Source organism: Schistocerca gregaria, chromosome 6 (assembly GCF_023897955.1).
Source record: "Schistocerca gregaria isolate iqSchGreg1 chromosome 6, iqSchGreg1.2, whole genome shotgun sequence".
In the NCBI taxonomy this organism is placed as follows: Eukaryota; Metazoa; Arthropoda; class Insecta; order Orthoptera; family Acrididae; genus Schistocerca; species Schistocerca gregaria.
In genome coordinates, this window is record NC_064925.1 from 33,601,086 (window position 1) to 33,613,283 (window position 12,198).

Below are 12,198 nucleotides of genomic sequence, written 5' to 3' on the forward strand. Positions count from 1 at the left end.
CACACTTATCTTCATATTCATTCATTGATGTGTTTGGTCTTCAATTTGCTCCAGTTCCAAAACAATCAGAAAACTGACACATGTTTATAGGACTTTTTGGTTTATTTTCACATGTAGAATCAGCTCACAAATTATGTGACATTCCTCCTGATTCACCCTGTATCTGTGATGTTCAACTCTTTGACCATATTCATCATACCTATCCAGGTAAGTGCAGAGATTTCCATACATTGTGTCTCTTCTATTTCCATATCAATGTACACTGCCCCTCATTTTCTCCTCAACCTGATTGCTCTCGTATGAAAAATACAGCAGAAACACTCATTCCCATCAGAGCAAAGTCTTTTCTGTCCCATTCCATCTCTCAGCTGCTTTCTTGAAGTCCCTTTAAGTGCCGAGAACCTGACTCTGGAATGACCTCCCTCATTCTATTAAAGAACTGAACAACATATCCAGTCTTATTAAAGCATCAGTTATTTCTGCCTTTGTCCTTGCATTCATTCATTATGCCATTGAATCATACAAGGCTTCACTAAAAAGTATCCAACCTTTGGCCAGAAAAAATATTTTGAATACCTGATGGGGTTGGGACCCTAATCCCCTTCAAAGTAGGCCCCTTGTGCTTGCACACACTTAGCCCACCAACCCTTTCACACCTCTGGAAGTCTTCTTTTGAAATGATGTTCAGCTCCATCGTCGTGTTGTGCATTATCTCTTCTCTACTCTCAAAATGGCATCCTTTCAGAAGCGTCTTCAATTTTGGAAACAACCAGAAGTCACAAGGAGTCTGGAAGTACGGAGGTTGGCGAATAGCTGTAATTCCACATTTAGCCAAGAAATTTTGGATCAAGTGGGATGAATGGGGTGGGGGTGTTGTCGTGATGCAGTTGCCAGTTTTTTGCATCCACATGTCTGGTCTTTTGCGCCGAACTGCATCACGGAGTCGCCGGAGAAAATCCTTATAGCACTCCTTTGTCACTGTTTGTCCTTCTGGTGCATATTCGTGATGCTAAATTCCACAGGCATCAATGAAGACAGTCAGTATCAACTTCATTTTGCTTTGCACCTGCCGTACTTTCTTCGGTCTTGGAGACTCTGTATGCTTCCATTGCGGTGACTGTCTGTTTGTTTCTCAGCCATACCTGTACACCCATGACACATCTCCAGTTATCACGGTGTTCAGAAACCCATGATCAGTGTTAATGGTGTCCAGAAATGTCCTGTGCAACGTCAAAACAGAGGTCTTGGGCACAAATTTCGCAGCCACTCGGTGCATCTTCAGATCATCATGCAAAATTGCATGTACAGAATCTTTACTCACTCCAACCTATTAGGCAATCTCCTGCATGGTCAAATGACGATCTGCAGTTACCAAATTTTGCACCCTGTCAACAACAGCTGCACTCCGAGCAGTTTGGGGCCTGCCAGAACACTGGTCACTCTCTGCTGACGTGCAGCCATTTTTGAATCGGTTGAACCACTCCTTAATTTGTGTTACACCCATTGCATCTTCTCCAAACACCTGCTGAATCTTACAATTTGTTTCGCTTTGAGAACCACCAAGCTTTTGACAAAATTTGACACAGTATCTTTGCTCAACACGCTCAGTCATCTTGAGAGAATCGGTAATCCGACGAACATGTTGTGTAGCACTTCATTCAGCGACTGACAGACAGTGACTGATGTGCTGGAAGGTGGGGACAAAAGTCACACATGTGCATAAAGGTCTCTTCCTTTACTGTGTACGGTGGCACTGCACTATCATCTCTATTTTGCACGGGAAAATCAAAGGTCATATGTTTCTTAGACAGACCTCATATGTTATCCTATTTCCTGATGACACAAAATGACCCATGCTGTTAAAAGTTTTTTGTCATCTTCTGTCAGTCCCATCTGGTGAGGGCTCCATACAGTGCAACAATGGTTTGGAGGAGGAAGGACAAGCTTGGTAGCCCCACAAGTTGCTCATTTGCCTGTGCTCTTACCTGGTGCAGTCTACCTAAATTTCTTTCTCTCTGAACTCACTATGTTAGAAAATATAACTTTTGTACACCTAGAATACATTTTGTATCTGTCACTTTTACTGTTGTTATCATTATTATTATTATTATTATTATTATTATTATTATTATTATTATTATCTCTACTACTACTACTACTACTACTACTACTACTACCACCACCACAGTGGCAGTAGTAGTAGCAGTGCACTGTGCTGTCACATTAATATGATCACCTATCAGAAGCTTGAATAACCACCTATCGCAGTGCGAGACATGCAAGAAGAGAGTCAGTCAGATTCTAGAAGGTATTTACAGGGATGTGGAGCCATGCAAACTTAATCACAGATACAGGGTGATTCAGGTAGAATGTCACATAATTTGTGAGGTGATTCTACTTGTGAAAATAAACCGAAAAAGTCCTGTGAACACGTGTCCGATTTTCAATCCTTACAGAACTAAAGCGGGTTGAGACTACCCTCATACATGAATGATTATGAAGATAAGTATGCCGTAGCCTGTTACACTAGGTTTCTCAGTTGAGTATCCATGGTGCAAACAGCCCAAATGATGTGGGCCCACAGGTTCTCGATTGGGTTTAAATCTGGAGAGTTTGGTCGCCAGGGGAGTATGGTCAACTCATCCTGGAGCTCTTTGAACCACAAAAATATAAGCTTACAGAGTATCGGAGCAGACCTGTGATTGGATTCGAGACTTTCTTGCAGACAGAACTCAACACACCGCTCTTAACAGTACTAAAGCGACAGAGGTAAAGGTAATATCCGAAGTATCCCAGGTAAATATGATAGGACCGTTGCTGTTCACAATATATATAAATGATCTAGTAGAAAGTGTTGGATGCTCTTTAAGGCTATTTGCAGATGATGCAGTTGTTTATACCAAAGTAGCAATGCCAGAAGATAGTAAGAATTTGCAGAACGACCTGCAGAGAATTGATGAATGGTGCAGACTCTGGCAGTTGACTCTGAACATAAATAAATGTAACATATTGCTCATACACAGGGAAAGAAATCAACTACTGTATAGCTACACTATTGATGACAAACAGCTGGACACAGCAACTCTCATAAAATATCTAAGTATAGCTATCCAGAGCGACATTAAGTGGAATGACCATATAAAACAGATTGTGGGAAAAGCAGACACAAGACTAAGATTCATCGGAAGAATCTTAAGGAAATGTAACTCACCCACGAAAGAAGTGGCTTATAAGGCACTCGTTTGCCCAATTCTTGTGTATTGTTCATCTATCTGGGATCCCTGTCAGGTGGACTGATCGAGGAGATAGTGAAGATCCAACGAAGAGCAGTGCATTTCGTCACGGGATTGTTTAGCTGGCGAGAGACTGTTACGGAGACGCTAAACAAACTCCACTGGCAGACGTTACAAGAGAGACTTTGTGCATCATGGAGAGATTTACTATTGAAATTTCCCGACAGCACTTTTCAGGAGGAGTCAGACAACATATTGCTTCCCCCACATACACCTTGTGTATTGACCACAAGGAGAAAATGCAAGAAATTAGAGCCAATACAGAGGATTACTGACAATCATTCTTCCCACACACTATTCTCGATTGGAACAGGGTTGGAGGAATCAGATACGGATACTGAAAGTATCCTCCACCACACACCATTAGGTATGATGTAGATGTAGATGTATACACTGCAAGCTGTGGGACAAGTTGTAGTGACCTGCTGGTAGATGCCATTGTGCCACGGAAAAAGAAACTCCGTGCAGGGGTGCACATGGTCCCCAAGGATAGGTGTATACTTGTGTTGATCCAGTGTGCCTTCCAGAGTACGCTGAAAACATTCCCCGTACCATAACACTCCCTCCTGGTTACAGAGTCTTTGCTTGGCTTTCAAACGTTTCACGCCATGGGTGCCAGCAGCCATCTGTCAGATGGAGCGTAAAATGTGATTCATATGAAAAGGCCCTGAGTTGCCACTCAGTGACCATCCAACTACAGTCCTGGAAGTTTCTTCAGGTTTGCTGTCGGATGTTAAAATCAGCTCGATTCAATATTTTTTCAGTCCAACTGTCACCATCTTCAGGAGAACAATGCTGAGTCCCACTGAGAACAGTTCTCTCAGTATCAGCAACATTCTCCGGAAGATGGCGAACAGTGGGCTCACCAGAATATTGAATTGACTCGATTTTAGGATCTGGCAACAACCGGAAGAAACTTTCAAGACTTATTACACCGGGAAAGCGTACAAAGTCACGTCCAGTTCCAGTATTGGCATGCAAACTCTAGACTTGGTTGCAGATGGAGAGCAGTCAGCATGGGTGCACAAACCAGTTTACCAACTTAGCCATTTCGGAAATGCTTCCACTCTTGGCCCATAAGCCAGTGATTGTACTCTTCTTGCTATCAGATGAATTGCTCCATTTCTGCATTACAGTAGTGATCGCATTGTTTTCCCCATCTTCTTGACACATTCTTTATATCATCCACTGCTACTGCTACCACATACCATCTGGGAGTAGTTATCACACACCGAGACTGAATATAGGTGATGGTCCCATTAGTATGACTGGACAGTGTAGTAGTATCCCTAGCACTAAGTTTATTAGTTCTTAGTCAGTACTGCTTATTCACTTTATCTGTACATCCATTTAAATATGTTCTAATTTTACTAACAGTATTTTATTACTATTTGCCGTATTAAATTTAGCATTATTTCTTAAGTAACTCTGATCTCTGATGTAGAAAAAGTAATGTTTGTGTGAAACCCGGATCTGATGTAAAGAGGCCTGCAGACCCTTATTAAGTTAAATAAGCAAATAAAATTTTGTTAAGATACCCTCGGAAATTACTTTTGGCTCATGTCGTACAATAATGATTTGCCTGGCAATATTAATTGAATCATCAGGCTTCTTTTCCAGATGTTTGAGTTGTAATGAAGTTCTGTGTGAAGAAAGCTGCACAAATATTCAGTCAGATGTGGATAAACGTTAGAGTGTGGCAAAGATTGTGAAGGGTGGTACAATATAGGAAGTATTCTCTGCCCTGTGTTTCACAGTGGTCTGCAGAGCAGTGAAGCAGGTGTAGAAGATCGCAAATATTGGTTCGTCGGTAGTGTTCTGGGAAAATGCAGAAAGTCTACAGCAGTGGTCACCGAGCTGTGGCCCGGGTCAGGCATTTATCCGATTCACGGTTCTCACTAGGGGACTGCCTACTACTTGTCACTGATTTTTTTCAGATTTATGGTATATGAAGTCTGTTCAAAAAATTCTGGAACATTTGTAATTTTGTGCCAGGGGTGTGTCGGGGTGATGTTGTTGGCATCCCCGCACACACTTGTGTTTAATGTGTAATTACTGGAAGTTTCATTGTTGTATGTCTGTTATTTATTTCTTAGTGCTGTATTGAGTAGAACGTTGTGTCACACTGTTTGCATATTTTGAGGTGATAAAGTTAGAGGAGCAATGTATCTGCATTAAATTTTGTGTGAAACACAAAAAAACCTTTATAGAGACCCACCAAATGATGCAGGAAGCCTACGGCGATGAGTGCTTAAGCCATAATCGGTGTTACAAATGGTAAACACGGTTTAAAAATGGCTAGACAGAAGTTAAAGATGACCCTCGTTCAGGACGCCCTTCAATGTCTGTTGACGATGCTCACGACAGGAACGTCAATGAAATTGGGCTTGTCAATCGAAGACTAACTCTCCGAGAGATTGCTGTGGAATGTAACATTTCAGTTGGATCATTTCATGAAATCCTGACACATCATATTGGAATGCATCGTATTACTGCTAACTTCGCTCCATGGCTCATGTGTTGAAACCAGAAAGGCCTTCGCCTCGCAATGCATAAAGAGCTTTTGGATCATGCAATTTGTGTTCCTTAAGAGGATCATAACTGGTGACAAGACATGGGTCTACGATTATGATGATGAGACCAAGATTCAATCTTCACAGTGTGTCGGGAAAGGTTCTCGAAAACCAAAAATAACTCGTCAGGTCAGGTCAAAGTTTTTTTTTTTTTTTTTTTTTTTTTTTTTTTTTTTTTTTTTTTTTTTTTTGAAGTTCATCATGAATTCATATGTTCAGTTCAAATTAAATAATGAACAGGATACTGTATGTATCAACATTTTCATAAAAGTCATGGAAAGGAAAGATAAAACAAAACTATCAGATCGCAAATAAATTTCCAAGAAAGGATTGTAATTAAAGTATCATTTTGGCCTTTGAACAACTCTCAACAGCTGCAAGCAAACAATAGCTTTCTGGTGCAGGTGAAAGCAGCCCATCGGTTGTTGGGAACATCGCTACTACTGCATCAAAATCTGAGAAACTTACTTCCTCTCTCTCTCTCTCTCTCTCTCTCTCTCTCTCTCTCTCTTTCTTATATATTCTCTCCCCTTCCTTTTCTTTATGGAGTAGTGAAGCCTCACATGTAGGAGACCAAATTTCTTCTGTTAGTTGACCAATGAGGAGGAGAAACAAATGCGCAATTATACTAAGAGATTTTTGAAGATGGAGGATTGTGCTTATACAGCATTAAAGTGATTCCCCCCTCCCATTGCACTCCACTAGTGCAACCGTGCAATGGCTCTTTTTAATCATCAGGTAAAGAATTTGGTCAAAAAGCTTCAAAACTACTCTTATCTCATCGTAGCAGACAAAGATATCACATCCCTGGAAGGCTGCATCAAAATACATCCCATTGTACATCACCAGATATCCTCACAATACTTGGAAGTTTAGATTACACTAATCTCAGTATGTCCAGAAGCGTTTTGGCAGTCTGTATACCCACTGCCCATGTGCAAATGCAATGGGAAGAAGCCCCAGTTTGAGGTACTGTGGGAAGCACTGTCTGCAGTGCACTGCGCAGTAGTTTGCAGAGTATGGATTTTTTGTAGTGCACCAACATCCAGGGATTGCAGGATCATCCTGGTCTTCAGGATGTCAAATAAAGGTGACAGGTGACCACAGAGAACAGCAAATGCCAGGTCCATGACGATGGCAAGGCCAGATAATGCTCTCATATGATAAACAGCTTTATTGATTGCTCATTCTACACACGAGTCAGCCAGTGCCAGCAGTCGGGAAGTCCCATAGCAGTGGAATGCAACATTGCCTATGTCTGCTGCCAGACTGCGACATCGGCAGTGCCTGTGGTAGCTGGCTGGAGTGGTCTCACAGAATTGATGGTGTAAGCTCAGACCAGTGGAGAAAGGCAGTCAGTCACATGTAGTGCCGGTCAGCCAAAACGCAGCTGGGACATCTAGAGATGGCAGAGTACCCACTGATCAGCTGATGTGGAGTGGCTTCCTGGAGTTGGACCCTATTCAATGCCCAAAAGCATAGAGAAAATCAGAGCTATCAGGCCTTGAATGTAGTAGCCGGAGCAATCAGAGAATGTCGGCTCTGAGGGTGCACAGGTGCTGCAGCCAGAGTCAGAGACAGTATCAAAGTCGAGATGCAGCACAGCACAACATTGTCGGTGATGGTGAAAAAATGATGGTCTGGCGTCAGGACAGAATGGCCCTCATGCCTGTTGATAAGAGATGTATCTGTGGTGAAGATACCAGTGATTGTGATCTTCAGCTGTGCAGAGGGCAAAGTAATACTCATCCCAATGACATTACTATGACAGAAAATCTCCACTCAGTTTCATATAAAACTGCAAAGTGCTGCCCTAGGCACCATATTTGGAGCAGACCAGTCTATTGTAAGGCAACCTGTAGAGTGCTGAATGCTGAGATAGCAGTACTCTAGTGTCTGTCAACAGATTTTTTTGTGACTGACAGCGTACTCACAGCCCATTCGAGTCAGTGGCACAACAATACTTGATATGTGCGTCTGAAGGAGTAGACATTGTTGCCAATCCAAACATGTACAAAATAAGAAACTTACTGGCAGATTAAAGCTGTGTGCCGGATCGAGACTCAAACTCGGGACCTTTGCCTTTCGCGGGCAAGTGCTCTACCAACTGAACTACCTAAGCACGACTCTTGCCCCGTCCTCACAGCTTGGGTAGCTCAGTTGGTAGAGCATTTGCCCACGAAAGGCAAAGGTCCCGAGTTCGAGTCTCGGTCCGGCATACAGTTTTAATCTGCCAGTAAGCTTCTTATCAGTGCACACTCCACTGCAGAGTGGAAACTCATTCTGTACAAAATACTTCAAAATTTATTCACTGGCTGTGAATTCCATAACATCGGCCATATTTTGTTATAGGCCTACTACTCAATAGTGACATATGAAAATTTGTGCTGGGCTGTGCTCGGAAGTACTTTGTACAGCTTTGAATTGTCAGTAATGTCTGTCGCTTCAGACGTGCAAGTAAGTATTGCAAGCTTAGGCAGGCACATGGCAATCACAACATTGGTCTTGATCCCTCTTTGTCTCATTGTCACTGTTGCAGGTATCCAAGTAATGTTGCGAGCATTAGGCGATGAATTTAGGGGACTACGATGTAGGATGCAGACAGTGTGACATATGGTGGCTTGGGTCAATCCAGGGAGCATGCAAGGACAGCTGAAGTAGTTAAAGAGACCACTCTCGATAAGCAGGAAATTTGGGTTTGAGTTCCAGTTCGGCAGAAATTTTCATATGTCACTATGGGTAGTACAGTTATACCTAATACAACTGATAACAAGGAATTCACAGCCAATGAAAAAATTTCAAAATACTTTCGTGAGTTGACATGGAAGACATTTAGCAGCAGATAATTTCACGAATGGCATCGTATTACAAACACTCACAAGTAAAGATTGTGTGTGAATCTTTCGTTTTCTGAGTAGGAAGATGGTAATGGTGATAAATACATGAGATATTGGAAACAGCATGAGAAGCATATGAAAGTTCGTGACAAATTAAAGCTGTGTGCTGGACCAGGATTCAAAACTGGAACCTCATGTTTTGTGGACAGTGCTGCATTGTTCATGAAAAGTAAGATTGTGGCATAGCATACAGCTTTAATCTGCCAGAAAATCTCAAAAGAACATACATTCAACTGCAACATAGAACTTAATTCTAAGAGGTAGTCTACTTTAGGTGAACTTATCTATTGGGGTTGAGATTAATGTTATTAATACAGTTGCAAAGACATGATAAAGAAAGAGGATGGTGTTATTTCATGCCAGTTTTCTATTGTATGACACTGAAAAGATTGTGAAATAAGAAAGGAAACAGTAAAAATCTGTAGCAAGCTCCTTAAAAAACACAAAATGAACACAGAAGGTGCTACGACTGGGAACGTATTTGATTGAAATGGGATTCCTCAGTGAATTTCACTGCCAAAATGTTTCCTGGCTGGAGTAAGATTCTCACAGAATAGAAAGCTCACTGAAATTGTACACGGAGATGGTACTGTTCCACAGGTTTTGGGAGGAGACAACAATTTGTAATCCTGAAACTTCAAGAAACATATACACTGTGTCAGTCTGTGAGCCTGCATAATATTCACTGTACTCTTCCTTTCTAGTGAGAATAAATGTTCTACCTATTCATTTTTTGTTATGTTTCTCTGGCTCTCTTGCTTGTATTGTGGGAGATATCTGCCACAACTAATACAAGTTTCTGTGCAAGCAGCATTTAAAAAAAAAAAAAAGGAATATAATGTGGTTTTTAAGGAAAAAAAGAGTCGTTTAACAGAGCTCGGCCACTGCACAATCTAATGGACAGTCTGTTTTGTGCAGGAACGTGAGATCGTGGCACAGCGTCCAGATATTATCGAGCGTGAAGTAGTGGGGAAGCCCCTGCAGCCACCGCTGCAGCCGCCACAGCTGAGCGCCCCGTCCTCCGCACCCGCACCCCAGCCCACATCAGCATCGGTCGGGCCCAACGATCCCGACCTGCCCGAGCACTACGACCTAGAGAATGCGAGTTCCATCGCTCCGTCCGATATAGACATAGTGTACCACTACAAAGGGTACCGTGAAGGTGGAAATGTCAGAAAATATCGGGCCACACCTCCTCATCTTCCACCACCGACTGTTGGTAAGAATGTGTAACTGAATACATTTTTTAATGAATACATTACTTAACAGATGTAATAAGTGACTAGAGGCTCCAAAAATAAGTCAGAGAATTTTCACACATATATGAACTGGTGTTTGTATCTTTTTCCATGCTTTTATATTTTTGTTATCCTACTGCTCTCAATTTCAGCACAAGTTTATGACTCATCTAGCTGCTTTTATGTATTTTCGTGCTTTTCTCTTTTGTGAGTGACAAGAAACCTGCTACCAGTTAACAGTGAGCAGTGAACTAAATAACAATAGTTTGTTTCACATTTTAAGATTTATTCTAGCCACAGGAGCCTCATACCATTTTTCCTGTCGTACTAGATAATCCTACTCCGAGCTGCAAGTTGTCGACTGTCTCTCACTAACAAATCTCCTCCCACTTTTGACACTCTCACATTTGAAATTGAGTGTGATTCCATAAAGTATGATTTCACAGTAGTTATAACTCCTAGCTGCTATAAAGAACTGAGATTAATGATAAATTGTATGTATGTGATGCACTTTTATTAGCAAAAGTACATCAGTAAAGCCATAAAATTTTGTTAACACCATTGACCTTTCACAGATCCACAATTAGTGCTCTAATATAACTTCGTCATCAGCTATTTTGTGTAATATGTGCTAGTAACAATAACTTTTCTGGAGACATGTAACGTTAGCACGTCTCGAGTAGAGAAGTAGCTCGGTTTAGGAGAATAACGGTGCCAGTTCCTGTGAGACGAGACGGGTGGATTTACAAAGCAGCAGTTCTGTCTGCCACAGGGGTGGGCTACCACCACAAACACTCTGCCAGCGGGGAGCGCGGCGGCGCAGCAGCAGCAGCACCGGCACTCGCCCCGCGGCGGTTTCGCACCGCCGCAGAGGGACTCCCCGCGCCAGGCGGCTCCCCCGCCCCCAGCTGACAGCTCACCCGGCGCACCGGGGCCGGGGCCAGGGCCGGGGCCGGGCTCCGTGGCGGCTGGCTCGGGAGCGGGTAAGCTGTGGTGTCTTTTTTGCTTTTTTGCTGTCTCTGAGTTTTTTTCTTATTTTTTTGCCCAAAAAGAGCAAATGGGTAATTGCTGAAGTATGTGCGTGGACACGGTAATCTTCCATCAGCTCTCACAACATTTCAATGGTTATTAGTGGTCACAGATTTAATTGAGGCATTCAGATGTCATTCGGTTGGGTGTGAAGGACTCACATTCGAGGGAACATTCAGACCTGTGATGGTGTGCCCAGTACCGATCCAATGGCCCTGTTGTAATTTTTGTGCAGCTCGATTACACTGCACTTTTTAAGTTAGGATTGACACGGTTTATATTCAGTTATTTTGACAAACAACACTTCTACTAACTTTTTGTTGATTCATATTTTGACCTGACAGTACTTCAGTCCTCTCTTACCTTCACAATGCTATTTCACCGTAACAGAAATTTCCCAACAAATATCGGCATATAATGCAGCACGTCATTCTCGATGGAGAGAAGTCTTCCGAAGTAAGAGTGATTGCAGGTGTGCCGCAGGGGAGTGTCGTAGGACCGTTACCATTCACAATATACATAAATGACCTTGTGGATGACATCATAAGTTCACTGAGGCTTTTTACAGATGATGCTGTGGTATATTGAGAGGTTGTAACATTGGAAAATTGTACTGAAATGCAGGAGGGTATGCAGCGAATTGACACATGGTGCAGGGAATGGCAATTGAATTACAGTGTAGACAAGTGTAATGTGCTGTGAATACATAGAAAGATAGATCCCTTATCATTTAGCTACAATATAGCAGGTCAGCAACTGGAAGCAGTTAATTTCATAAATTTTATTTGTAGTACGCATTAGGAGTGATTTAAAATGGAATGATAATATAAAGTTGATCGTTGGTAAAGCAGAAGAATCCTAAGGAAATGCAATCCGAAAACAAGGGAGTAGGTTTCAGTACGGTTGTTCGCCCAATGCTTGAATACTGCTCAGTAGTGTGCGGTCCATACCAGATAGCGTTGATAGAAGAGATAGAGAAGATCGGACAGAGAGCAGTGCGTTTCGTTACAGCCTCATTTAGTAATTGCGAAAGCATTACGGAGATGATAGATAAACTCCAGTGGAAGACTCTGCAGGAGAGACACTCAGTAGCTCGGTATGGGCTTTTGTTGAAGTTTCGAGAACATACCTCCACCGAAGAGTCAAACAGTATATTGCTCCCTCCAAT

At 42.2% G+C, this 12,198-nt stretch overlaps 1 protein-coding gene across 1 annotated transcript in view; it reads left to right on the forward strand.

Annotated features, from left to right (window-relative positions):
- LOC126278037 (cadherin-related tumor suppressor) overlaps nt 1-12,198 on the forward strand; it is an 817,086-nt gene that overhangs the window by 776,279 nt on the left and 28,609 nt on the right. Inside the window, 3 exon segments of the mRNA XM_049977779.1 lie at nt 9,682-9,961; nt 10,771-10,817; nt 10,819-10,984. Coding sequence (XP_049833736.1) covers nt 9,682-9,961; nt 10,771-10,817; nt 10,819-10,984 — 493 coding nt within the window.